The 26,454-nt window shown below is 39.9% G+C and overlaps 1 protein-coding gene across 4 annotated transcripts in view; it reads right to left on the bottom strand.

The window, feature by feature from the left end:
- NKAIN3 (sodium/potassium transporting ATPase interacting 3) overlaps window positions 1-26,454 on the bottom strand; it is a 369,009-nt gene that overhangs the window by 40,238 nt on the left and 302,317 nt on the right. For 2 of the 4 annotated variants that reach the window (XM_081117404.1, XM_081117406.1), the window contains exon 5: window positions 1,734-1,794. The exons of 1 other annotated variant lie outside the window; for it this stretch is intronic. In XM_081117404.1, coding sequence (XP_080973530.1) covers window positions 1,734-1,794 — 61 coding nt within the window. Of the gene's footprint in view, window positions 1-278; window positions 358-1,733; window positions 1,795-26,454 lie in introns of those variants that run through there. One more of the 4 variants, XM_081117405.1, reaches the window with a different exon arrangement.

Here is a 26,454-nt window from a genome sequence, read left to right as displayed (position 1 = left end):
TCACACAATGAGGCAGGAGGGAGCATTAGCATTGTTTGAGAGCCTCCAACCAACTCGAGGAGGAAAAGGAAGAGGGCCCTTTCAGTACCTGCTCAGTATGGGATTTAGTTGAGATTTATCATTCATGGTTTCAGTTTTTTGAAGTATTTATTCATCCCCAATTTTAATCATTTCCTTTTGGTCCTGATTCCAGGTAAAGCTGTTATATTCAACCAGCTGTTTAAGCTGTGAGTTGGAGGCAGGCTGCTGACTTTTTGTACATTAACATAAGAGTGTGAAACTAACTACTCATGGAACTCCCGAGAATCTACTTTTGTTGTTGTTGTTGTTAATCCTCACCTGAGGATATTTTTTCCACTGCTTTTCAGAGAGAGAGAGAGGAATGGGGGGGGGGTACAGAGAGAGAAAGAGAGAGAGAGAGGGAGGGAGAGAAACATCAATTAGAGAGGCACACTGACTGGCTGCCTCCTGCACATGCCCCAACTGAGAGTGGGGAGTGATTCTGCAGCCCAGGTATGTGCCGTTGCCCAGGAATCGAATCCACAACCCTTCCATGGGAGGGCCAACGCCCTAACCACTGAGCATATGGCCAGGGCACCAAGAATCGGCTTTTTGACCTTAGCCTCAGAGTAGGAAGTGTTGTCATTACAGCTGCACTTTTGAAATGTCAGAAATTTTCTAGCTCTTCTAGCATAAAAAAATACCCCCAAGCAAGCATAAAAAAATAAAATGCAGTCTGCATGTTTTCACTGCCGGTGGGTTTCATCTCAGTGTCTAATATTTATTCCATTTGGTAGACTAAATTGAGACAAGAGCTTATGGTCAACTGGATTCCAGTTTATATATCATGCACTTCATCTGTTTGGTGGGAAGCATTCATCAGACCCCTTTGGGGTTGTGTTCTAGAAAGTTATAATGGCTAGCTAGTAACTGACCCTTATTTTGTTAGTCAACTTCACAGCTCTGACAGTAACTGCAATGATATAATCAAACCTCTGATATGGTTGGGTGTGGTTTGTTTGCCTAATAATTATTATTTTTAAACAAATTAAAATTTCCTTTGGTATTACATGAGCCCATAACAGAGTTGTGCCAACAAATGACTTGTATATTTGCAGGTAGGTGCTTAAGAAATGCCAGTGCTTGACCTATGTTGCGAAATCTCTACCTACATAACTTTAGGTCATATATGCCTTTTTTCGAGTGTTCTGCTAAAATGTGATTGCTTCACTTTTCAGTATCTCTCTCTTTGTTTTTTATATCTTGCCTTCAAGGTTGTCATTTTTAGTTTTCTCAGAGCATTTTATATAGTTTATATACATACAGAGCTTGCTATTGTTGTATTGATGTTATTGTTATTATTAGTCAGATTTCAAAATTCTGCAGTCAGCCAGCATACTTACAGTTGGTGATGGATAAAGCAACCCTGAATTTTCTACTCAGCATACTGTTTAGGTTTCTTATGAAAAGTTACTAAGACATGATATGACAGCAAACCCGTAGGCTTCTGTGTCTCTGGGAAGCTTCCCACACAACTTGGATTGAGAGTTGCAATACCCAGTGCCATCTGATTTGAGTGCAGTTTGGTTTGTAAATGTTTGATTGTAACTTTACTATGGTGAGTTCAGTCATTTTAAATTCCAAACGGGAATGATTTCATAGCCCTAGAATGATTAGTTTGGAAGCTATATCTCATCTAAAATCAACCCGCAGGGAGATATAGCAATACTTACAGGTGTCCTCTTCTTCCATGAAAATACTGATCACGTAACAGGCGTACACAAAACCAACCAACTGCAAAGGAGAGGAAAAAACGTACTTTAAGACTCTAATCCAAATGTCCACAATTAAAGAGCCTATATAATCCAATAGATAAAGAATATATAGTAGAATCGTTTATGAATTTGTAATAGAAAAATCTTGGTTTTGCATAATAGCTGTGATTTTAACGAGCTTTTAAATTTCTATGCAGCTTTAATAGCTTTCTAAAAAAAGTATACAGGAATGGGAAAAAAACAATTTCTAGATATTTCACTTAGATTTTGATTTGGGATTTACAGGTGTTATATTTTAAGATCACACAGATTATTCAGAACATATATTTTAAAGTTTTGACTATAGAGCAATTTGTAGCTGCATTCATTATTACTACAACTATTTTAATGTTTAATAACCAAAAAAGGGATCAAAATATATTAGTCATAATTTTTTTAACGACCAATCATCTACTTAATTATTTAAAATGCTCGGAGAATGTAAATTCTATTTAAATACCATGTTGTTTTGTTAATTATATCATAATAAAATGCATTCACTTTCAGGTATTAGTCATAAAATAAAATAAAATAGGAGAGATCATTTATATTTTAGATACTGGTGGTTAAAAGAATAAATGCAGGGCCCGGCCGGGCGTGGCTCAGCAGTTAAGCGTCAACCTAGAATCCAGGCGATCAGGGTTCGATTCCCGGTCAGGGCACATGCCCGGGTTGCGGGCTGCAGCCGATCAATGACTCTCTCATCATTGATGTTTCTGTCTCTGTCTCTCCCTCTCCTTTCCTCTCTCTGAAATCAATAAAGATATATTTTAAAAAAAAAAGAATAAATGCAGGTCTTCTAGGCTTTCTAGCTTTTCACATTGTGTTGTTTTTTTCCCCACTTATACTGAGAAGACAATTTTTATTCTATGGAGCCAGTGACACTGTAATTCTTGGAAGACAAAACTGTCATTGAACCTAGTTTAGTCTAAAATTACTCAGACCAGTACTTTGATGAAAAAGAGGTACCTCCATAGCTGTGATAGAGTCTGTCTTCTTGCCTTTCTCTCCACTGTTAAAGTGTGTTCCTCCTTCCCCTTATAAAATAACATTGGGAAGGAAACTTTTCTCATAGTCCCGTGTCAAAGGCCAAATACAGAGAATAATATATCTGGTGTTCGTGACTGCCCAGGTAGGTGAGGACTCTGAACTCACAACCCACCGTTAGACTGTCTAGACGAAGGCCAAGAAGTCCCTCGGAGGGCGAAAGTTCAGAGCAAGAAGACTTAAATAGCGAGAGTTGTCAGAGTCCAGAAAGGTCCTCTCACCCCAAGGGGTGCATCTTATCTCAAACCAAGTGAGGGTGTATTTCAGGGAACCAGAAACATGGGGATCTTGACACAGGAAACACAGGTGTTTGGCACCTAACTCACACTTGTTGACGTCAAAAGTTGAGGCGCTGTGGCTAAATGGGCTTTTGGTGACAAGAATGTGAAGAGACAGGGCTGAGAAGGCATGGCAGGTTGGGGGTATGTGTGTCCTTAGCTTGGCAGGTAAGCTGTTAGGAGGGAGCTGGCTGCGCTGTCTGGAGTGGGACCCCAGACACTCAGAGGGCTTTTTGCCAGGGGCAGGTGGCCTCAGAAGAACGATGCTGCTACTTGGTATACAGAAGATTTGTAGGAGTGTCAAGTGGCCTACCAGAGAGGCTGGCCATCTGGAGAAACAGGTGAGGTCCTAAAGACAGGCTGGGGTGGGTTTTTGAAGCACCCACAAAAGGAAGAGTTGCAATTGGAATCTGTTATACCCAGAGCGCACCTCCTGTTAGACTACTGCTGAACCAGCCATGTAAGACCTTGTTCCCCATCTCTTCTTTCACTTTGGCCCTGGAATCACCCTAAAGAGAGAAGTGGAGTGAGAAGAGGGGAAAGCAGCGAGGGGTCCCTCCCTCACAGCTGATCTGCGAGTTGAAGTCAGACCCAGGCTGAGGAGGAGAGTTTAAGTAGAGGAGAGTTTGCATTGGCCTGGCCTGGACTTTTAAAAAAATTGAGATAAAATGGTATGCAATAGTATATAAGTTTTAGGTGTACAATATTATAATTTGACATCTGTATACTCTACAAGTGATCACCACCACAAGTCCAGTTACCATCAATCACCATACAATTGACCCCTTTACCCATTTCACCCTCCTGCAAAGCCCCTCCCCGCTGGAAACCACCAATTTGTTCTCTGTATCTCTGAGTTTGTGTTTTTAGATTCCACATATGAATAAGGAAATGATATGATAAAATAAATAGGTATAGAAGTAATATTGTCTCCCTCTGCTCCCACAGGTGATCTTGTTCATTCCTTTCAATACACATGTTCCATTTTGGAATATTTTATGTACCTCTCTGCATGTGTATGCCCTCCTTTAGAGAACTGACTTTGAAGATGACCTTTTGCTTGAAAAACAGTTCAATGAGTTCAGGTAACACGAGTTCTAGTGACACAAACATAGACAAATTAGATATCTTTTGAACCCTAAAGAGCTCGACCAGTGACAACCAACAGATCAAGTGTCTCCTCTTATCCAGTGTGACTGAGATGATTGATACTTTGGGTCTTTTCCAGTTGCTTTGCAAAGAGAAGGGTAGTAGCAAAATGGATGAATTATGTTATAATAGAAATATTTTTGAACTAGTTTTGTTACTTTGGTTACAGACTGAAATTTAGATGCTGCATTGTTTATTCTATCTTGGAAGTTGCTAATTGAATAGTTAGTCCACAGTTACCCAATAGTTTTGTATTTCAATAATTTTTTTTCCACAGTAAACTCAGGTAAGTGAAATTTCATAAATCATTATTTCTTTTCATTTGCATTGGTGGGAGGTAAGTAAAGATAAATCAAATATTTTGACTGAGTGCTATAAGACTTTTCTAGTATAAAGCTAAGTCCTTCATGATAGTTCAATACTATAAAGAATATTATTTTTCTACTATCCTAATAGAGTATACTGCATTAGAAAAAAAGAATTTAACACTCCTATCTACATCTTTATCTTGGTTCAAAGTAATATAAATTATTTGGTCTTCACTGATATTTTTGAGATGACAATGATGTCTAAAGTATATATTAGCATATTATTAGCCTCTTTGACAGGGAATGTATTTCCATGTCTTTTAACATTAGCTCATTCTATTTGGCATGCTTGACCCATCAGCATTTACTGGTTGGTTCATTGGCATTTACTGGAAGAAAGGCCAGAGGATTGATGAGAAGGCCCCTTGAGAGCAAACTCAGTGAAGTTAATGCTGAAACACTGTTTTCACATGTCAATATGTAGAGTTGATTTGATGGGGTTGAAAAAATTCCATCCTGATAAAGAAATTTTGACCTAAAACAAAATCTATCCCACAGACCTCTGGTTTACCTTCCAGCTGTTTTAAGAGGCCTGGAAAATATTAACTGCTAATGGCTGTACCATAAATTGCTTTGTTACATATTTATACATTTAAGGATACAAATCTTTATGATATAAAATAAATTTTTATTTTTTTAGGAAACTTCTTAATAATCCCAATGCAAGTTTCCTTCCAGGACAAACTGAAAGGGGTTGACCAGTTGGCTAACAATGAAAAACAAACTGAAGTCCTGATTTCATTATTTGAGTAAGTGTAGTGGTAGGGTTAGGATGAGACACTGAGCAAGTTTAGAAGGATCACATAAGATGATGATCATAGAAGTACTTTTATAACTGCAAAGGAGAACAAACTCATTTAAATATCTTTTAAAGAAATATGCTTTTACTTATGTTATGTTACTTATTTCTTCCCTGTAGTTTTAGGGCCATAGATCATTCTAAAAATATTAAGTTACTATGTTTTCTGAAAAGATCTATGCACTAAAGAGAACTGGTAAATATATGTATTTCTCCTTTTCCAAATAATTCTTTTGACTGATAGAAAGTAAGATCAGTTTCTTACTTATAATGGCAGCACACTATCCTTCCTTATTCAGTGAGTTGTGGGTTTTTTTTTTAGTTTTTTTTTTTTTAAATAATGAAATGTGAGAACACTTAGTTTTAAAAGAACAGAGCAATGCATAGCAACAGAAAACTTGTCAGATCCAATTATTCACTAATGGGCCTTAATAATATCTTGATAGATGACAAAAAAGGAATTTTGGCTAGGTAATTGAAATATGCAGTGCCATTAGCTGGAAACAGTAAGATAAAGACGTGCCATAGTAGAAATATTAGGTCACTCTCTAGGTCCTCAAACAAAATTTGCCAGCCATAATCTCAATAGTATAACACACAGATTAATTAAAATATATCTTTTTGATTTATTGACGGGCACACTAATAAAATATTTATCCCCCAAATTACTTTGGCTATCGTGATTAACCAAACTGCCATTTAATTAATAATGTTACTCTCATGAGAACCTGTCTAGACATCACGTTAATCGCCAATTTGTAGGTAGCTGCCTGTTGTGTTGTGTTCTTGCTTTCCTAGAATGTGAGTTGAAACAGTCCCTGGGCTTTCTGCAAGAAATGTCCTATAATGCATTCTTGCTAATAGCAAAGACACACAGAATAATAAATAACATCAGGATAAGAATCTTGCTCATTTCTGCTTTTGATAAAGTTTTGAAAGCCATTTATTTTAAAGACACATTTTTCTCCTCCATGAAAACCATTCATCTCTACAGTTATAACATTTAATTTTTTTCTCTGTATTATTAATTCTGACTGCATAAATTCCATCTTTTCTGATATAGTAAATGAATGCAAATGACGTAAGAGTAGATTCTGACACCACTTTTTGTGTAAGGGATTAATTCGTTTTTGCAAGTAGGATTTGTACACAAGATTGATTTGTTTTGGCCTTTGGGTCTCGTGTAAGGATTGGCAGGCTCAGGTTTCACCCTCGTAGATACAAGGATGTGGAACACTGGCTGTGTGTCCTGCGAATTGTGCATTTTGGTAAGAATGAATCAAAGAAATGAGTCATCTCTAAAAGCATAAGTGTCTTAAAAGATCACTTTTAGGTGAAACATAATGAGAAAAGCTCATTCAGGGAACTGAGAGAGGAAAGCTTGTTCAGGTCTAGCCTTAGGGTGAGAGAATTGCTGAGTTTGAGGGAAGCCTAAAGGATCCTTGAACAAAAATAACTCCCCATTTACTTTCCAAAATTTCCCAGCTTTCACATCAACATTTAAACCCTAAAGCTTAAGAGAACCAGTAAGGAATGACAGAACTTTCTCTGTTTTAAACACACAGCTTCTCAAATGCTCTTTTAGTCCATTTTTCCTCAAACTCAAAATGACTCCATAAAATGTCTTGGCAAAGCTGCCTGTGGGAGGCAGGCAGAGGTGGGCATGCTTTGTTCTGTGTAGAGCTTAATTCCTGCGAAAATCATTAAGTTGAACATTTGTGAATAGAAAGCTTCCGTAGGTAATTTATTTGAGTTGAGGTGTTACGTTCCTTATAAAAGAAAGTACAGCTACCTAATGTCAAGAACTGGGATGGTTTGGGATTTTAATTTTATAAGCTGACAAGTTAGTCTGTTACTTGCAGGGTCAGAGACAAAAGACTATTACAGCAGAGCAGCCAGCAAGAGGTTCATATCTGTGTTGCATTCCCCATGCCCTTTGGGGCCATGATGGACCCCTGCACACACAGTGGGTTGTGTTGCAGGAGAGGACACTGAGCTACCTTTACAGGATGGAAAGCAAGCCCACTCTCTGCTGGGGTGGTCTGGGAGGGGAGAAGTTACCTCATCCCTAAAGGTTGTTTGCTAGAAACATGACCCTGAGCAATTGCTCAGCTAAAGAGCAATTACAAATTTGGAGGTTATCAGTGTATCTACAGGTGGTATTTAAAGCCTTTTTCCTGGATTAGATCACTAGGAAGTAAATGAAGTCAGAGAAGGGACCCAGGGATGAAGATCTGGAACACTGTGACATTTAGGGGTTGGAGAGAAGTCAAGAAAGCAGCAAAAGAGACTGAAAAGGACTGAGCAGAGAGGTACAGTGATACAAGAAAGTGAGAGCAATCAGCTGTGCCCAAGGCCTCTGATAGGTCAAGGACAATGAGCGCTAAGCACTGACCACTGGATCGGGTAAGCACATGGGTGACCTTGATGGGAGTTGTTTTGGTGGAGGGTGGAGCCAAAATCTGATCAAAGTGGTTTCAAGAGAAAATAGGATTTCAACAATTCTTTCAAGGTGGTTGGCAGGAAAGGATAGTAGTTGGAGAAATATGTGAGGTCAATGAGGTTATTGTTTTTTCTCGTTTTTGTTTTAAGGTGGGCAATACTACAACATGTTCATATTCTGATGGGAATAAGCTCTTCCTTAAACCATGATTGACAATTTGGGGTAAGGGGAACAAACTTTTTTTTGTCCAAGCATATGGGAACTTTTTATCTACTTTCAAGCCCTCTCTAGTCCTGCCTCAACCTGGCTTCCCAGGCTTATCTTCCACCATTCTCTGCCATGAGCCTGAGCTCCAGCTCTCTGAGCTCACCCCTTTCTTTGTTGCCCAAGACCCACTAACCATCCTCACATCTCTGCTTGCACAAACCCTCTCACCTTTTAAGCCCTGTTGTAAATGTCACTTCCTTTGATCTCTCCAGTGGCTATACCTCTAGTCTAAAATGACTCAGCACTTTGTTCTTATATCTCTGATGGCAGTTCCCAGTATTGCTTTGTGTCATAGCTATGTGTGCATATGCTATCTCCGGGTAGGTCCCTAAAGGCAGCAAACCTTTGAGAGAGTATAAAGAAAGACCACATCCTCTGAGAGTCCTGCCCTGGTTCCTTCAAGATGGGGATCTACTCCTTCCCTGACTTTGGCACAGCCTCATATTCCTTGATTAAGACACATTTCACGTAATTATACCCATTTATTTGGACTTCAGTCTCCCCTGCCAGGCTCTTTCAATGTGAGAACTTTTTCTCAACTCAACTTTGCATTTCTGACACTCAGCGCTTTGCCTGGTACAAAGAAGATACTTATTAAATGTTTTTGAATGAATAAGTGATAAGAAGCATTGTATTTCAAAGTGAAGTGTAGGAGAGAAACAAGTATGGCTGGAATAAAGTGGATGAATTTCAGAATTCCAGCATATTAGCTCCCCTGAAATTCCTACATGGGTCACAGTGTCACTCAGTCAATGTAATAGCCAGCTCTGCTTGTGTGCAGCAGTAACTTTTGTCTTGATTTGATATGCTTAATAGATTTTTCTGCTTGGCTTTTGATACTGTCTGGGTCAAGCAATGAACACGAAAACAAGCCAATGATTATACCATCTTAGACAGATGGAGGAAACATAAACATGTAGAAAGAAAAGGGATATTAAGCTATTTTCACTTATGCATTAACTATTGGGTGGGTGTACATGAAACCAAACATTTTAAGTACATTAAAAACAGCCACATGTATACCTGAACACACACGCTGCTTCCTTCACTGGGGAGAGGAGAAATAATGTGATGGAAAAAGAATTTTCAGCCCCTTTGCTGAAGAGATACAGTGGTTTTCATAAGGAATGGTAGTCTTCCTGCTCTCTCGGCAAGCCTGAATTTAGCTTGCCCTCTTGTCATGTTAGGATGAAAGACAACAAAATGTCCAGACATAACACATGGGTAGTAATTTGAGAATCTTCTGACTCTTCCTTCTAGAAGGGGTAGGGTTTGGCTTTGTGCAACAGCTCACTCTCAGTTTTGGATTGGACAGGGGAGAATCTTTCTTGGAAGTTTCAGAAAACTCGGAGACTGAAGAACACGCAGCAGGTGGACAGTCTCATCTCACAAGGCTGTGTGGACACATTTCTTTCCCTACGGCTCTCAGGAGGGCCTTTCCATGCAACTGCCACCCATGTCCATCTGTTTTCTCTTGTGTGACCAGCAAAACAGAAGTCTAGGGTCTTAGGACCCTCAGGGGAAGAAGTCCTAGGAGGAATCGGCTTTTTAGTTATTTGGATCACTCTGGGAAGAGCATGCATCCGGGTAAGCCCTAACCTACTTGTTTTAAATCAAGTAGCTTATATTTCTCCTTCAGGAGTCCAGAATTAGAGTTATGTCTGTTTATGGAAGTGTCCTATGCCAAGTGAAGCCTGAAATTATTTGAAGACATTTGGATCAATTTCTTATTGAGTCCCACCGGCACCCTAAGCTCCAAATGAATCAATGAATATGGAAATAAGTTGTTTTCTCCACGATGACCATAAAAATGCACAAGAGCAACACCAGCGCATTTTGTCAGGCTTTGGAGATTTATTGCCCTCACTTGTATGGGAAGCACTTGTGTAGACAGTCAAGATGGAAAAAGAATGGTTTGCTGGCTTTTACCAAGGAAGATAAGCTTTTTAATGACATGCTTTTGTGCTGCAGAAACTCCTCACAAGCCAGCTCAGCAATACCACAGGGGACACAAATGTTATTCTGACTCACAAGGAACTTGTTCTCAGGTAATGCATCTCTGGTGGCAAGATGTTGAGGAATAATTGAATTGTTCAAAAATAAAAAAATAAAGGTGCTTATTTAAGTAGATCATTTCATCTAGGACTTTTGTAAGTGTCCACTGACAAATTCAATAATACTTCAGTGGTACCATGTGAATAGTTAGGTAGGGCCACAGTACCTAAGCATCATGAGGTAATTTGAAGAAAAATGTTTCTCTTAAGAAACATTTTATTTAGCTTTTATCTGTTTTACAATTGTAAATGTAAACTAAAGTAGGCTTTGTAAATGTGTGAGGTTAACATACATGTAGTTTGGGAATAAGGAGCTATTTTCATGATACTGTCAGGATGTGATGGGTAAGGTCTTGAGTGAACATACACGTCTTAGTGTTTACGGGGACTTGTTAAGTAAGCCATGTTACACAGAGCTCTGCCTCTTCCATACCTGACCCTTTAAATGGAGTCAGGCCCAGGAAACTGGAGAGAAAGCTGGGCATGGCCAGGAGCCCTCTGCCTGTGTCCATTCAGACTGGCCTCAGACTTCCTTGTTTCGGTCTTAGCTGTCCACGTCACCCTCTGGCCGCTCACACCTCCTGTTTTTATGACTCATTTTGGAATCTGCTCTCTGGCACACTATAGCAGATTGACTCTTTTTGTGACCCTTCCACACTGGGCACCGTCCGTGTCTCAGGAGAGATATTTCTGCCAGTATACCCCCAAATCCAGCTTGTCACTGGGCCACATAATGCAACAGTGGGATGTTCATCTCCAAATATTACGTGCTATACCTGAGATCCCAGAGAACCCTTTGGAAGGCAGTGGATAAAAGAGCACCATGCTCCAAGCCCCATGCTTAGGTAGTCAGGCACTGCCCCATGGGCATCCAAATCCACATATCCACCCACTGTCTGTCTCTTGTCACTGAGGAGCTGGTTCAGCCAGTAATCGAGCTATTGAGGGGACATTTATGAGTGGCAATGTCTAGAACTCCAACTATTATGGACCCTGCTCCTCCCACCCAGTGACAGCCATGTAATCTCAGTAGACTGTTCGGCCCCTTATTGCAGATGAAGTTGCATGTGAAAACATAAAGTTTGTAGTTCTCAGGAGAGCCCAAGAGAAAGAGAGGCATTCCTCTGCTCATCGGTGTCTGTGGAATTTGAGGGGGTATATTCTGCAATACAGAAGTCTGCTCCTCTGTAATTAAATGGGGTTTTCACAGGCTTCTTAATTTGTTTGAGGGACACATTTGACCCACCTAGTGAAGTATGGCAGATGTTATGATCATTTTGGTTGAATTAGCAGATGGAGTCAATTCCACCTAATTCCACTGATTTGAACAGGAGTCAGGATGAGAGTGATGATGCTGTGGTGGTTCTTAGAAGACCCCAGGGAATTTTGTGTGAGAAACTGGCCACAGTAGTGAGATGTCACAGACCACCCAACCTTCCCTGCAGGTCAAGGTGAAATAAATGCTGAGCACTGCCACTTTGCCTGTGTGGTATTCCTGCCTGCTCCTTGATTCTGAGCTCTCTACCTCTGCTCTTCTGACTACTGGAACAACTTCGGCCTGGGGACCAATGATGTTCTCAGCAGCAGGAATTCAAGGAGTTCCATCTAACATTTGGGGAATCAACATGAGGTCACTCTGGCTGCTAGTATTTCTCTGATGTACACAGGTTTCAGGGTGGGTTTCAGCTTTTTTTCCTGGGATCCAGTGTTTACCTTACAGTTAATTGTTATGGTGGTCAAGAATCCAGCTTTGTGGTTGGAGAAATTTCAGTTTAAATTTTGGCTTTGCCCATACTAACTAAGTGACCTCGGGTAAATTCAAGAGCCTCACAGAGCTTCATCTGTAAAATGGAGATAATGATTGTATTACTTCATTGATTATTGGGAAGATTACTGAGATAATGAATATTTAGTGCTTAGCACAGGGCTTTGCTGGACAGTATTCTGGCACTGTACATCCATTAATTCATTTAGTCATTATATCACTAGAGCTAATTCTATTATTAACTCCATTTTATGGATGAGAAATTGAGGCACAGAGTTTAATTAACTTGTCTCAAAATCACTTAGGTAGGAAGTGACACTCTGGCTCTTTAGCCCATATTGTTAACCTCTCTCCTTACTGCCCCTCTATATGTAGTTCTTCTAGAACCCAAAGCTACATTGACTTCACAAAGCAACTACCAACTCCTTTATAGTATGATTTCCCCAAGAAGATGGTATAATTTTTCCCAGTAATCTTTGCATAGAATTAAGTGCTACCCACCTATCCACTGAACTCATTACTCACCACATACTGTATACTTTTTAAATGATCACTTAAAATTTTAATAGCATGAGAGAAGTACAAAATCTTAGTTAAAAGCATGAAACAGCTCCAGAATGCTTGTGTCTAATACTCTGGAGTTTTTAGGCTTTACCTTTGATTTTATTGGATATTTTTCAATCCAATGGACAACAACCACCATTATTTCTAATAATATGTTGCAATCAATAGAGAGGAGGAGTTTTTCACTAATGATACCCATTTTCTTATTGCCCGAACTGAACGTTCCTTTTTCATGATGGCTTTGGAATGATGCCAGAACTATATGGCTGTGATATTTCCTTTCAAATACTAGTGACTATCTGGGCCTAGGCAAATTCATTATTATTGGAGTTTAATTGATTGCTAAAGGCTTTGTTGAAATTCAAGTGCACCATGTATTTGGACCTAAGCACAGCCTAGTAATTATGACTAGAATGAATTGAGGTTAATTCACTATGACTTTTCTCAGAGAGTCTATGTTGACCTCCAGGGGTTCTATCATCTTTGTTACTTAGAGTCCTGATATAATGTGTTTAAAAATCAATTCCATTTTGGGGTGGTGGAGAGATGGTACTAAGGTTTCTGCTCTATAATTTGTAGAATTATTATTATTTTTTTTGGAAAAATTGGACAGTTGCCCAGGTCCAGGAAGGAAGTTTAAAGAACCACTCTAGTAGCAATCTTGGTTCTCTACAGGTGATGCAAGCCAGGGTTGTGTGGTTTGCCACAGTGCCTCAGTCAGTGGGAATTTCTAATATAACCGACTTCTTCACCTCCTGAGATCTTGCCCAGTGGAGACAGTTTGAATTGTATGACTGTCAGGAATTCTTCTAGACAGTATTAAATCCTATCAGCCATTAGATTCCTTTAAACCCACTCTGGAAAATCACCTTATTCAGTCACTGTTTGCCATCTCATCAAATAAAGAGAATACATTAATAAATTGTTTTCATAAACTTTCCTACAATAAAAATCTTTGACTCTATGAAAGTCTCAAATCCAACACAACACATTCCTTATCCTTACCTATTACTTTGTTGACTGTAAGACTACTGTGAACTGATTAGATATCCACAGACATGCCTTATTGTATTTTCTTTCTACATTTATTCCTTCATTCTTTCTTAATGTGTCTGCAGATGAGTCCTCTTTAATGACAACCTCTCTCTCTTTAATGTTTTTTCTTATCTTGATTTTCAAAGCTCTTTCTTTTGCTCTTTTTGAGTTTGTCTCTAAAGATCTCCTTTTCACAGACTCTTTTCCCTCTGCCTTCAAAAGTGTTTAATTCTCCTTTATCTTACAAAAATGTCACTTGGTTCTGCTATGTCTCCCAGCTTCTCCCTTCCACTCACAAATGCCTGAAATGAAAGTTGTTATCAGCTGTCTCCTCTCCTCTGCCTTTCATTCCTTCCTTAATTCATGGCAAATTGGCTTCTAGCCCCACTTTTCTGCTGAGATTGCTCTTTTAAAGGTTAACAGCCTGCATTTTAGTAAAATCTAATGGCCTTTTTATCTATCCAAATTCACACAGTATCGGCACTCTGTTCCAACTAGACTGTAACGTTCTGCCAGGCTCCCACATGTCCATCCCTCTCAGGCCACTTACCCTACCTCTGTATTTCAGCCTGGCCCCTGCACCTAGAGGCAATTCTTGCTACGGTAACAGTGGACTGAAAAACTCTAGGTCAGTGGCGGAACTCAGCCATAAGTCACTTTTTGACATGAGCATCATGGTCCAATGTGGACGTTATGTTGATTTCCTCTTGGGTAAAAGCGAACAAGCAGGGACAATCCAGGCTTGGCACAAACTTAGGGTGGGGAAGATCTGCCTGCGATCTGGGAAGGAAGGACCGACTCCAAAATAAACTAGGAGAGCATTAAAATCAGTTCAATCCTGCCTATGGTCAGGTTGTCCTAACTCAAAAAAGCAAAGAAAGCCAGGTTCAGGCTTTGGGGTGGTGACACATTCTCAGAGCTCTTGGTTTGAAAGATTATTTAAGGAGCGAGGCCCATTCAAGAAGAGTTAAGGACACTGGAAGTCAGGACAGCTCCATGAGCTAAGATGGTATAGAACCCAGGGAGAGAGACAGCTGGAATGGAAAGCCACCCTCCTTCCAGTTTAGGAGCGAGGAAGCGGAGAAAGCAGGAAGGCAGGCAGTGCAAGAAGTTAGGGCAAAAGGCCCAGGGCTGCCGAGTGATGCACAATTAGGAATAGATTACGGACTACACGGCTTGATGCTCACATGACACTTGTACACTCCAGGGCTCTCACAGGACCCATCTTAGGCCACGGAAATACTTTCAGGCCCTAAGAGCTAGTTGGGAGGGGGCTCCAGAGATACTGCCAGGCTTGGTGTCACTAAGTTGGAACCTCGGAAGGACTGAGGGTGCCCTGCTTCTCAAATGCAAGTGCTCATCACGCACATCATCTGGGATCTTGTTAAACTGCAAATTCTGATTTAGTAGATTTCAGGTGGGGCCTGGGGTTCTGCATTTCTAGCAAGCTCCCAGTGACTCGCCTGGTGCTGCTCTTTGAGCAGCAAGGAGCACAGGTTGCAAATATTATTAGCATCTGGAGTCAGGGAGAACTTATCTTTTAGAGGAATCAGCCTCCGGTTTAGTCCTTGGGCTTTGGTCTTATGAATGTAGCACATAGAGTTAAAAGCCGTGTGACTATGTATATAGTATGCCACCATTTGTTTAAAAATGTGGGGGAAAGGAATATACACACAGGCTTGTACGCTGTAATAGATTGCTAGTTGCCTATTCAATATCCACGCTTCCTTTATTTATTATTATTATTTTTTACCAACAGAACCCCTGTGTTTGGGAGTGGCAAAGTGCCCATTTTAAAATTTACCCCCTCAGACAGGGGGGTAAATTAGATGTGCTGTGGGGCTTTCAGGAAAGCTCTTCAGAGGGAGCTGACTGCTGGGAGGCACACCCTTTTGTTCTTCCTTCTTCTTGCCTGGAATGTTGATGTGATAGACTGCAATGTGGCCACCATGTTGTGATCATGAGGTGACCTTAAGAATGAAAACTGTGTTCCAAGACTGATGAGGAAGAAAGATGAAAAAAGCCTGAGTCTCTGATGACCATGGAGTCTCCATTATAGGCCTGTAGTGCCTGCCTCCCGATCCCTCCTGGATGAGAGGAAATTAAGTCTCTACCTCCTAAATAACCGATTTGTTTCACAATACATAGCTAAGTTCAATTACTAACTGGTACTCTATGCACATCATATTTTTGGGAGTTTATCTACAGAACTGATGCCAGCTATTGCCTTTGGGGAGGGGAACTGATATACCCTGATCTGGGGGCTGGGGAGCAAATTTAAATTTTATAGTTTGTTCTTCTGTCTTTTCTGGAGTTTCATTCTAAGAGTCACAACAGTCACAAGTGACAGTAAACAAACAACAAAACAGAAAGAAAAAAGCAAACAAGAGAAACAAACAATAGTAAAATGAAAACCTTGAGTGCTTGTGAGTGTTCACGAAAAAATCATACTATGAATTTTCAGTCCCTGTTTTCACACCCTTTGAGTGATCTTTTCTTTTCATTAAAGATGAAAACGAACCCGGCTGCATTGTATGAATTTAATCAGATATTTGTACATAAATGGAAATTAGCATGCATAATTGACATTCAACTCAATTCTGATTTTCTATCTTGCCTTCTGCAGAATTTTACATCAGGATCACTATCCAAAACAATTAAAGCCCCAGCATTTTCGCCACTGAAATCAGGACTCCAAGATTTTGAATTTGTATTTATGATTGATAACAAGTTAAGCAAGAACTGTCTTTTGAAATATGTGTCTTTGTTTGCTGGGTTTGATACAATTTAGTTAATCTGTTTAAAGAGGTGTTGGATTTTCATTGGTAGTGTCGTTTTATAACAAATATCCTCGGAAGCATAAATCTTTATGTCTGATCAAAATGCAATTAATCAAGATGGTTTAAGAACTTTCCGTTTACACAAACATCTCCACTTGCCTCTTACTATAAAGTCAGTTTTCTTTCTCCTCTAGCTAGAGGATATTTCTCTTCTTTCACCCAAAGATTTCATGCTTTCTCACCATTGCAGCATTTGACTACGGGTCTTTCCAGAGTTTGGATGACTGCCTACCTTTTTCTGCTCTCCAGCTCTATGTATATTTGTGCATACATATGTGTGTGCCTACAGAAACTCATATCTTAATCTTTATATTTAAGATTTTCTTCTCTTTATATTTGCATTTATTTTCCCTTGAATTAGAGTGACAAATAAATGTTTATTTATTTTCTTTAGCAGTACATTTGCATCTATATTTTCAAGCATATGATTTGAGCATTTCACGAGGGGGCTAATAAACACAGCCTGGAAAGTGTAAAGATAAACTTATTCACACTTCATTAGATCACGAAACATTTTCTCACATTAGTTAATATGACTATAGTTTTAAGAATGTCTGCTTTCTTCCCCCCATGGTAGTAATGAGAAGCGAAGTTAATCTAAGACTAGTATGGAAGCAGATTTAGAAAGAGAACTGCAGATGTCATTGGAAATGTTAACCTTTCTATGTCAGGCTCTGACAACGATAATGCTATTTTGAGTACTGTGCTGCTTGCTTTTTTTTGCAAAGTTTATTTTATTTTTTCCTATCACCATTTATTGCCCCTATACCCTCTTCCACCTTCACCCCACCCCCCATCCCAAGTTTCCTCTCTTTAAAAATATTTTTTTGGGAAAGATTATACCTTACATAATACCTAGAGATGTCTCTTCTCAAAAAAGTAATTAAATGATTGTATAACAAAGAACTATTAAATTATATTTAATCCTTGCTCAAATGGATACGAGCAACCTATGAAACCTATTGTAACCACCTCACACAGTCATCGGCCTGGCCCTGCTCTGTGAGTTTTTGCTGCCAGCTTTAGTCCGCTTACGGAAGGATTCTCAAAGAACTTCCCTCAGGGACTTTCCTGACATCCTTTCTCTGCTCATTTCATTCAACTAATAATATCTATGTGTGTGAGGATGGAAGAGTGGGATGTGGGGGGGGGGGTAGGTTATATGCTTAAGGCTGAACCACATCGCAGGGCCTGGAAGAATTCTGTCCACGCTTTAGAAAGAGCAAGGTGACCATGCAAACTGCTAAAAAAGGAAGGGCTTTCGTCTCCGCTCAAAGGCTGGGGAGGAACAGTGTTTCATTAGTTAATAGTGAAGTCAAAAGGGCTCCACTTGTCCCTCACTCCACTCTCTCCTCTGCTCACTGTCCTCCAGGGGGAGCCGTGTCCCCGATTCTCCCTCATGACTCCTTTCCGATAGTCTCCGGTGCCTCATTGGCATTGAGGAGTAAAATCACAGCCATCTGGCAGTCGTCAAGGGATAAAATATTGAAGGGACGAAGGCCCCTGAAAGGAAAGAAGGTTGTAAAATGGCACACGACCTAGTGAGAAGGGCTTCATCTAGTGATGGGAGAGGTGGCAGGTACAAAAGACATCACACCCAAGGAAGGTGGCACCCACTTCCCTCCCGGGTAGACAGGCCAGCCCTGCCAGGAGGGGAACCGCAAATCCTGTCTCACTTGCTGCTGAGCGGCTGTGGGGTGTGCAAGCCCGGACCTGCCGAGAGCACAGGCGCCTAAGGGCGCTCCAGTTACAGAAGAAAACTCAGCTAACGAGTTTGGAATGATGACTATTTATGTTTGAATGCATTTCATACCTGGTTGTTTTTTCTATACTATTGTACAAGGGGCACATGGAGAAATTAAATACTTTATTTGTGGGCAGAGAATTTACCTTCCAATAAGTTGGAAAATAGATCACAGAATGAAAATCAGCTGAAAGGAAGAACCAGCTGGTCTGAACAGCAAGTGTGTACCTGCATCCTGCGTGTAGGAGGTGGGATTGAATGGGGAAACTACCTACACGACATCTTCTTTCATCACAGAGACATCTCTCAATGCTCACTTGCTAAAGATCTGTTTGGTGGTCAGTATACTTCTTTGCTGTCAGAGCATTAAAGTTTCAATAATCCCCTTTGAAGGGTAGTGTTTTTAAAAGTTTAGTAAATGTGGGCCTGCTCTCCTTCCAAGGGGGCCTTACCAATACATATTAATGCTGCTCCAGACCAACTGACTCAAGAAGGGTACTGTGGGTTACAATGGTGGGAACTGTCAGCTAAGCTGAAGACCTGCTCAACTGAAGAGCATGTTTAAAATAAATTATTCTTATAGTCACTGAAACATATCACACTTTAATTGGGAAGGTGAATATAGAGTGTATATTAATACACATTTTCAACCAAAATCCTATTGAAAGAAACTGCATTATTTGAGATTTTATTATGTCACTCCATTGTGGTTTCTCAGCACAGAACTAGAAATATTAATAAGATGAATTTTCTTTCTTTTCAAATCCAAACCTGATTTGAAGTCACACCAAACTCACATGGCTGGGTCCCCTGGCAATCACCTCATCCTTAGGTGTGTGGTCCAAAAGTCACCCACTAACATAACAAAAGATACTTTTAATTTTTTTCATCACTTAGGAATTTCCAAGGGTTAGGAACTCTGTGCCATAAATGGGGATGGAGACCAAATACATACATACATACATATATATACACACATATATACACACACATATATACACAAATATACACATATATACATATATACACATATATATTTATAAATCACAGTATCATAGTCTCTAAATGGCATACCACCTTATTTGTTTTTCTTAATTTTCAGGAACCAGAACAAATTCCACCTCTTCCTTGGGTACTTTTTAATCATTAGAAAGTGATGGCTCTCTCTTAGATAGAACCACAGGATTTACTGTCTAGATCTCTAGCTTGTTACCACTGCATTATCATGGTGGTCTTTTAAAGGACTGCTTTTAAAATTCAAAGGATTTTAATTTTTTATTGTGCACTCACTTTATCTTATTTTTCTTTGTAACTTTGTGCCTAGTCCCTTGCTCGTACACTGCATTTGTTTAATAAACTAATGCTAAAAAATTGAATATAGTGGTTTTGGAACCCTTTGGATGAGTAGGACAAAAGGCAGGAAGAGCCCATTCAAAATTTGCTTGTTGACAACAATGGACAAATAGATCAATGGAACAGATAAAGAGCCCAGAAACAGACCCACATAAATATAGTCAATTGATCTTTGACAAAGGAACAAAGGTGATACAATGGATCAACAATAACATTTTCAACGAATGGTGCTGGAATTACCGGCTCACCACATGCACAAAAGTGAATACACCCTTTACAAAATTAACTCAAAATAGATCATAGATGTAAGTATAAAACACAAAACTGTGAAAGTCCTAGAAGATAACAGAAGAAAATCTAGGTGACCTTGCATATGGGGATATCTCTTTTGATATGGCATCAAAGGCACAGTTCATTAGAGGAAGAATTGATAAAATAGAACCCTGGGGGAGCCAGCACCTTCTTTCTGGACTCTAGTTTACACCTTCACAGTAACAGAATAAAGCCCTGATTGTTACTTTCAGTTTGGCTCCTTGTCTACTCTACCATTGCGACACCCGGCAACTCAGTTCACTGTTTCTTGACAGGGAGCAGATAGGGCCTCATAGTATTCACCCCCTTCCCTCCGAGGAATTCACCTTCTGTCCATAATGCCATTTGGCAGGGTTATCCCTTTCTTACCCACTCAAAAAACAAAAACACACAGTGGTATCACACATGTTCAAAGTAGATGTGAGGTCTACTTCCTAATGCTTGGGCAGAAAGGGGCCTGACATGAGTGCCCACTTGAATGCCCCTGTGCTTGCATTTTCAGCTGTGCTGGTGTGAAGAGAGCCCTGCCTGCTGTGCCTTGTATACCCCAGCAGTGACTGGGGTCTCCCTGCCACTCAGAGGTTTAGGACAGCGGGCTCAGAACCACTGCAAGCCCCAAGTCCTTCTGTGCTCTCTGTACATTCCTAGTCCTACATCTCATCCTCAGAGTTCTTTGTCCTGTGTTGGCAGGTACACATGTTGCTGTATTTCAAATCCCTAAAGAGATTCTATTTATATTTTTCTAAAGTTAGATACTATTAATTTCCCTTCTAAATTAATTTGCCTCCTGGATAAAGCAGAGCCGAGGTATTCGAGATAGGGTGTGGACCTCTGATTCTTCATCATTTTCCACAAGAAAACTGGTGACAATGATAATTTTACTGAAGATGTGAAGGGTTACAAGGAGCGATCCCATCCTGGGCTTTCCACCACCTCCAGCTGTTCCCACGCCCTGCTGCTTTCTCTCCTGGGACACTCTCCCTGGGGCTTCGCTCCAGCTAAGTCTGTGCTTTCCTTTAACTGTGAAGTCTGGGGAAAGACATTTCTTCATCTCATTATGTGTATTTGCTGAGCTCTACCTGGCCACTGCTTGAAAGAGGCAAAGCACATAGTATGCCAGTCGGGTAAAGCGAGCCTTCCGCTGCCTGTGTGCAGAATCGTTCCAAAGCAGAAGGCTGGGCTGGAGAAATTCCCTCGGCGGAATTTCTTGTTCAGAACGAAAGCCAGTCCTTGACTCCAGTGTTCCCAGTATGACTGTTGTTGGGCTACAGTGGTCAAATTAAAGGCCAACCTTTCCCTGTAACTGCTTTTTCAAAGCTAACCAGGAAGAGCAGGTGGTATATCATTCAGTGGTTTCCATTCTTTCTGATCTCTCATGAATAGTGACTTCTTTTTAAAATCTTATTTAACTTTTGCATCATTTTTTACCTTGTTATCTTAAAATAATTTGCTACTCTTCCTTTTATCCCTTTGAAATTCAAAGAATTCTTTTTGATTTCAGTTCCCTCAATGAATTTGTAGTTTATTCCTCAGGTTAGTTATCATGAATCTTCCTCCTGAATTAATTTTCCCAATGGGAAAACACCACCACAAACTAATCATTTCTTTTTTTCTAATACTGCATCTTAATAACATTTCTATAAAAAGCTAAAAATGTCTTCTACTTAAAACTGACATCTCTTCTCCTCATTTTTAGCCAAGGCCGTTTCAGCGGCCTTGCAGACAAAGGCACAGCACTCTCCCCTTCTGCGTTTCCATGGTCAGGTTTATAGTTCTCTGGTCCTCGCTCATTTCTTTCCCACGTTCTATTCCTATCATTAGTCTGTTGTCAGAAAACGACAGGGGCATGAACAGATCTAATCTTTTAGACGTTTTTACTTTTTGCTTCAATCTATGTACTTTTCTCCCTGAATACTAATTCCGGAGACGTCTTCGCCTGGGTATAGATCCATCACCGACGCCCATGGGCAGGTTACAGAAACGCTCCGCATGATGCTATCACAAGGCACACGCTGGCAGCCCCCTATTCAACACTCGCTCGAGTATTTAAGTCCAGGCTTATCAGGGTTTGCATATGTTGAATGCATGCAGTTTTCCTTTACTTTTTCAGAATAGAAGAGTTGAGTCATGGTTCAAAATGCACCTTCACCAAAATGAGAACACAGCCATTGTCATGAAAGGGTCCCGAAGCATAAGCAGGACTCGGCGCCCTGGATGATCAGTCACAGCCCTGGGCTATCATCAATACATGACTTTATGTCTGAAATCCAACCAGGCCTGGGGTTAATCCAAGCCCAAATTCTCTTCTGTCTAAAACATCTCCCTACTTCAGGGACAAACCGTTTCTGCCTGAATTATTGAGATAAGTGCCTCCTTGGTCCATTTCCCTTCGTTAGTATAGTCTTAGCCTGTAATAGAAGCAAATACTAGGTCTTGAGGAAAAAATGAAAATGAACCAAAAAGTAAGGCAAAGGGAACATGAAAAGAAAAATATGGTACCATTGGTATGATAAAATGATTTTTTGCTTTCATTAAAGCTTAAAATCTTTATGCTGCACCACAGAGAGTTATTTAAAACTGTTTTAAAGCTCAAGTGTTTGTAATTCGGCTTTTTATTCTAGAAGAGAACATCTGCTTCCTTTTCTGACACTCACACTTCTCTTGTTTTTCCTTTAAAGATGTTTTTCCAACTCCCCACGCCCTGGTCTCTTACTGCGGCCCAGTCAGGTCCAGTATACTCCTTTCTGAATCATACGGAAATTGTGTTGGACGAGGTTTCTTGTCAGTTACATGATTTAGTTGCTGATTTGCTATGTCTTAGAGCCATCTCATGCTTACACAGCTGAATGTGCTACATTTCTCTATGCACATGTTTGTGAATGTACATATATGTTCAGTAAATATTCTCATTCATATACAACCAGTGTTCTATTTCATTTAAACATCTAAATTAAAAACTAGGGTATTGGATTCATCATCAACTAATATTTCTTACTACTAGGCAGTGTGCTTTTGTATGAAATTGGTTATGGCAACTTTTACTCTTTTTTTTTTTTTTTTTTGCTTTACCCCTTCCTTAATTTCAGAGATGATGTGAAGGATGGGAGTGCCTAGTTTTTCCAGTGTCTTTATGTACATATCCATGCACATGCATACACAGCACATACTTGCACGCACCTGTGGACACATACCTGCACACATGCACAAAACACATCCACAGACACATCCACACATTCATCTGCACAACATAGACACTGGGACCTGGGATTTATCACTCCTGCATTGTGGGATGGGAAAGTAAACCACTTTTAAGCTCTTTTCAGAGTTTATGGGAAGAATAACTCCTACCACCTTTCCTCCTGATCTAAGACCCCAAAGCTGCACTTAAATTATCTGATCCCTCTATGGAATGTTCTTATTTTTTCTGGTCTCTGTTATTTCTATTCTTTCTATTTCTTCAAGCCATTGGCTTGTGTCTTCTCTCTCCTAAGAGCTATAAATCACTGATACTATTTTCTCCAATTCCAAAATGATTTTCAGTGACCTTTATAAACTCTTGAGTGTATTTTATTTAGAACTAAGAATTTTTCTTGATTTTCAGCACCCTTTTGCATGAAAAAAAGAGAAATTCAGATAGTATAATAAAGGAAAAAATTCCCCTTTTTCTTTGAAAATGTTTTAAATTATTTTTCAATTGCACCCTTTATTTCAAGTTTTTAATATCTGATTCTCTTTTCAAGAAAAGTTTTCTTTAATCTCTGATTTTTAGCATTAAAATATTTCAATTTTAATTTTTTTAACTACAGAAAATCATGATTTCCTATGTGATTTTGTTATGATCGCATTCATTGGTTCCATAGTATATTTTCTTTTTTCCTTTGTAAAGTACTCCTACCTTCTTTCTGGAAAGAAACTGCTTTTTACCCTGTCACCCACATGAACAGTTTCTCCTTCCTTTGACTATATTTTACATGATGCATCAGATCTGTTTTATACATTGGAAGCCAATTTTTTTTTTTTTTACTGTCTTAAAATACAGAAGGGCAGCTGTCTAGTTTTATTAATATTGTTTTTATAATTGGATTTCTGGTGGTAAATTCATTTTTTGGCAATCAATATCAATAGACAAACTGAACTGCAGATCAAACAGATTGTAATAAATATAATATGGTAAATGTAGAATATTGTTAGGACAAGCACAGCCTTATAATGTAAGAAAACAACTGGATTCCTAAATACAACACATGGGTATCAAGAAAGTCCATTTGTTTCACAAGTGACACCAGAGAACAGATGCAGAGAATCTGAAGGGGCTCCCACGTCAGCTCCATCATGTTGCATTGAGATGAATCTACCCTCTTTATGCCTTCATTCATTAAAAGTTATTTTGGAATATAAAGATAAAGCTGCTGATTCAAACCTGTCCATGGCACAATCCTAAAATCATTCACTATATCAAACACTGATTAAATGCCAAGCTACTAACGAAAATAACAATATAGTTTGTAAGTAACAAATGCCATTTGAGTCCATGGTTGGGTGAGGGAAACTGGATCCCAGCAGGTTAATCATGAAAATGGAGCTTTGACAGAGTCAACAAGATACAGTGAGGAGAGAGGGTGGGGCTCATCATGGTTCCTGGCAAATGTAGTGGGTAAGATACAGTCCACACTGTCGAAGGCCACAGCAAAGTGCAAAGGTCCAGCAAAGAAGAAGCTGGGACGTTAGCCTTGGTTCAGGGAAGGAGGGGGGATCAAGATGAAAGAGGGCTGAAGCCCAAGGCAAGCACCCAGATAGCTGTGAGGGAGAGAGACACTCATAACTAGATCTAAAGCAAGTTTCTTCTCTTTGGAGGCAGCCCAAAGATTGACCCAATCGAACCTACCCTAGCATCTGTCAGGGATATACTCTCATCCTCTCAGGGGGCCTTCCTTTGTGTCTGTGCCTGTGCTTAGGTTATGTCTGAACAAATTTGGGCTTTCCATGGTGGGGTGAGGTGTAGGGGTGTGTGTGTTACATTGGATAACATAAAAACCTCTGCTATTCCTCAGCTTCCCCAAATAACTTGCTTTCTCTGTGTTGTTTACTTGGATTAAAATGTTGAGCGGAAAGTTCTACGTGCACTTCAGTGCCATAAAATAAGAAATAGAAAACCTGAGTGGACCTTGAGGTTATGTGGGAGCTGAATTTTGTATTCCTGGAATAGACAATTTCTGAAACCCCAGAAAATTTTGATGATGTTGGCATCTTACCAGCTTTGTAGCCAGGTAGTCCAATATAGACATGAAACGAACAACCACATCTAGTGTCCTATCTCAAGGACTTCCCTAGCATCCACTGTTAGTCAGTTTGCATCATCCAGATGTGTTTGTTCCCTGGCCTTAGAGTGGCACAGGGCCAGAGGACCATTGTGCTGAAAAGTAATGACGAAAAAATTAGTGATTAATATGAGATGTTCTGGAGACAGACGATGGGAGTGCTTAAAGAAGCTCGCTGATTTGACAGATGGTACAAATTGAAGGTGTGACGCTACATACTGTATAGCCAGTTCTGCTGTGATGCTTGCTTTCAAAATGTGGATTTGTCCCAATTTGATTGGTATATTAGGGGAAAATTTGAACATTATGCAAATTTAGCATTTACTTATGTATGATTTTGTTCACGGGAAACAACAGGTGAACACACTTCACCTGAAAAACATGAGCACACTTCAAACATCTACCAGTTCCCTGAGTTCACTGCGTGCATGACAAGCAAAACTCACACTCTCCTGGAGTTACAATTTTCCATCAAATTTCAGACAGGTCTTCTTGCACCTCTTCACAATAGCTCAAGAGTGGCAACCCTTCCATCGCCACTTCCACAAGCAAACTGCAGATCTTTTTCAAGGTAAATTCCATATTTGTTGTGGTGTTTATGCATTTCTTAACCATTTAATATGTGCAAACCTGTGCTAACTTTTCAATAGCTTCCTATTTTTTATGTCACCGATGAAGTTTTTGAGTGTTGTTTGTTTGACCACATTGCCCCATAAGCTTTGTGGTTTTTATGGCATGATGTTTTAGGGATGTGTACATCCCTTTAGAGTGGACCTGATGGGATATGTGGTTTATCTACTAAAATGATTGGGCTGGATTCTAAAGGGTGTGGAAAAGATCCTTGTGCTTGCATTCTGGGATTCTGGTAGAAGAATCCTGCTAGTCCATCATTCTTCTTGATGGCATGAGTATAGCTTTCTCAGTAGCCACAAAAGGAGGATGTTTTCCTAGGACTATGATGAAAAATTTCATAGAAGCCACTGTGCCTGAAGAGCAATGCAGACCCAGGAAGGGTCTCACTGACAATGAGTGGCCTCCTGGAGTAGCAGATGCTCTTATCTGCATCTTGCTGCTCCAACTTGAACAACAGATAGTTTAGTTAGGGCTGCAAGGTGGACAAATTCTTCTCGTCTAGAAGGTAGCAGGGTAGCAAGTGTTCTTTAGAAATTAAAATGCCGGCAGTTTAGAATTGGCTTTCTGATTTGGGAAGGAACTGGGTCTGGCAGCGAGAGGAAAGCAAAGGGCAACTAAAGAAATCTGCTCTTGGCTGACTTGCGCATGTCACTGAGGTTTTGCTGGTTTGT

Source organism: Miniopterus schreibersii (genome assembly GCF_964146895.1).
Source record: "Miniopterus schreibersii genome assembly, chromosome: 17".
NCBI lineage: Eukaryota > Metazoa > Chordata > Mammalia > Chiroptera > Miniopteridae > Miniopterus > Miniopterus schreibersii.
This window is presented reverse-complemented; position numbering and strand designations above follow the sequence as displayed.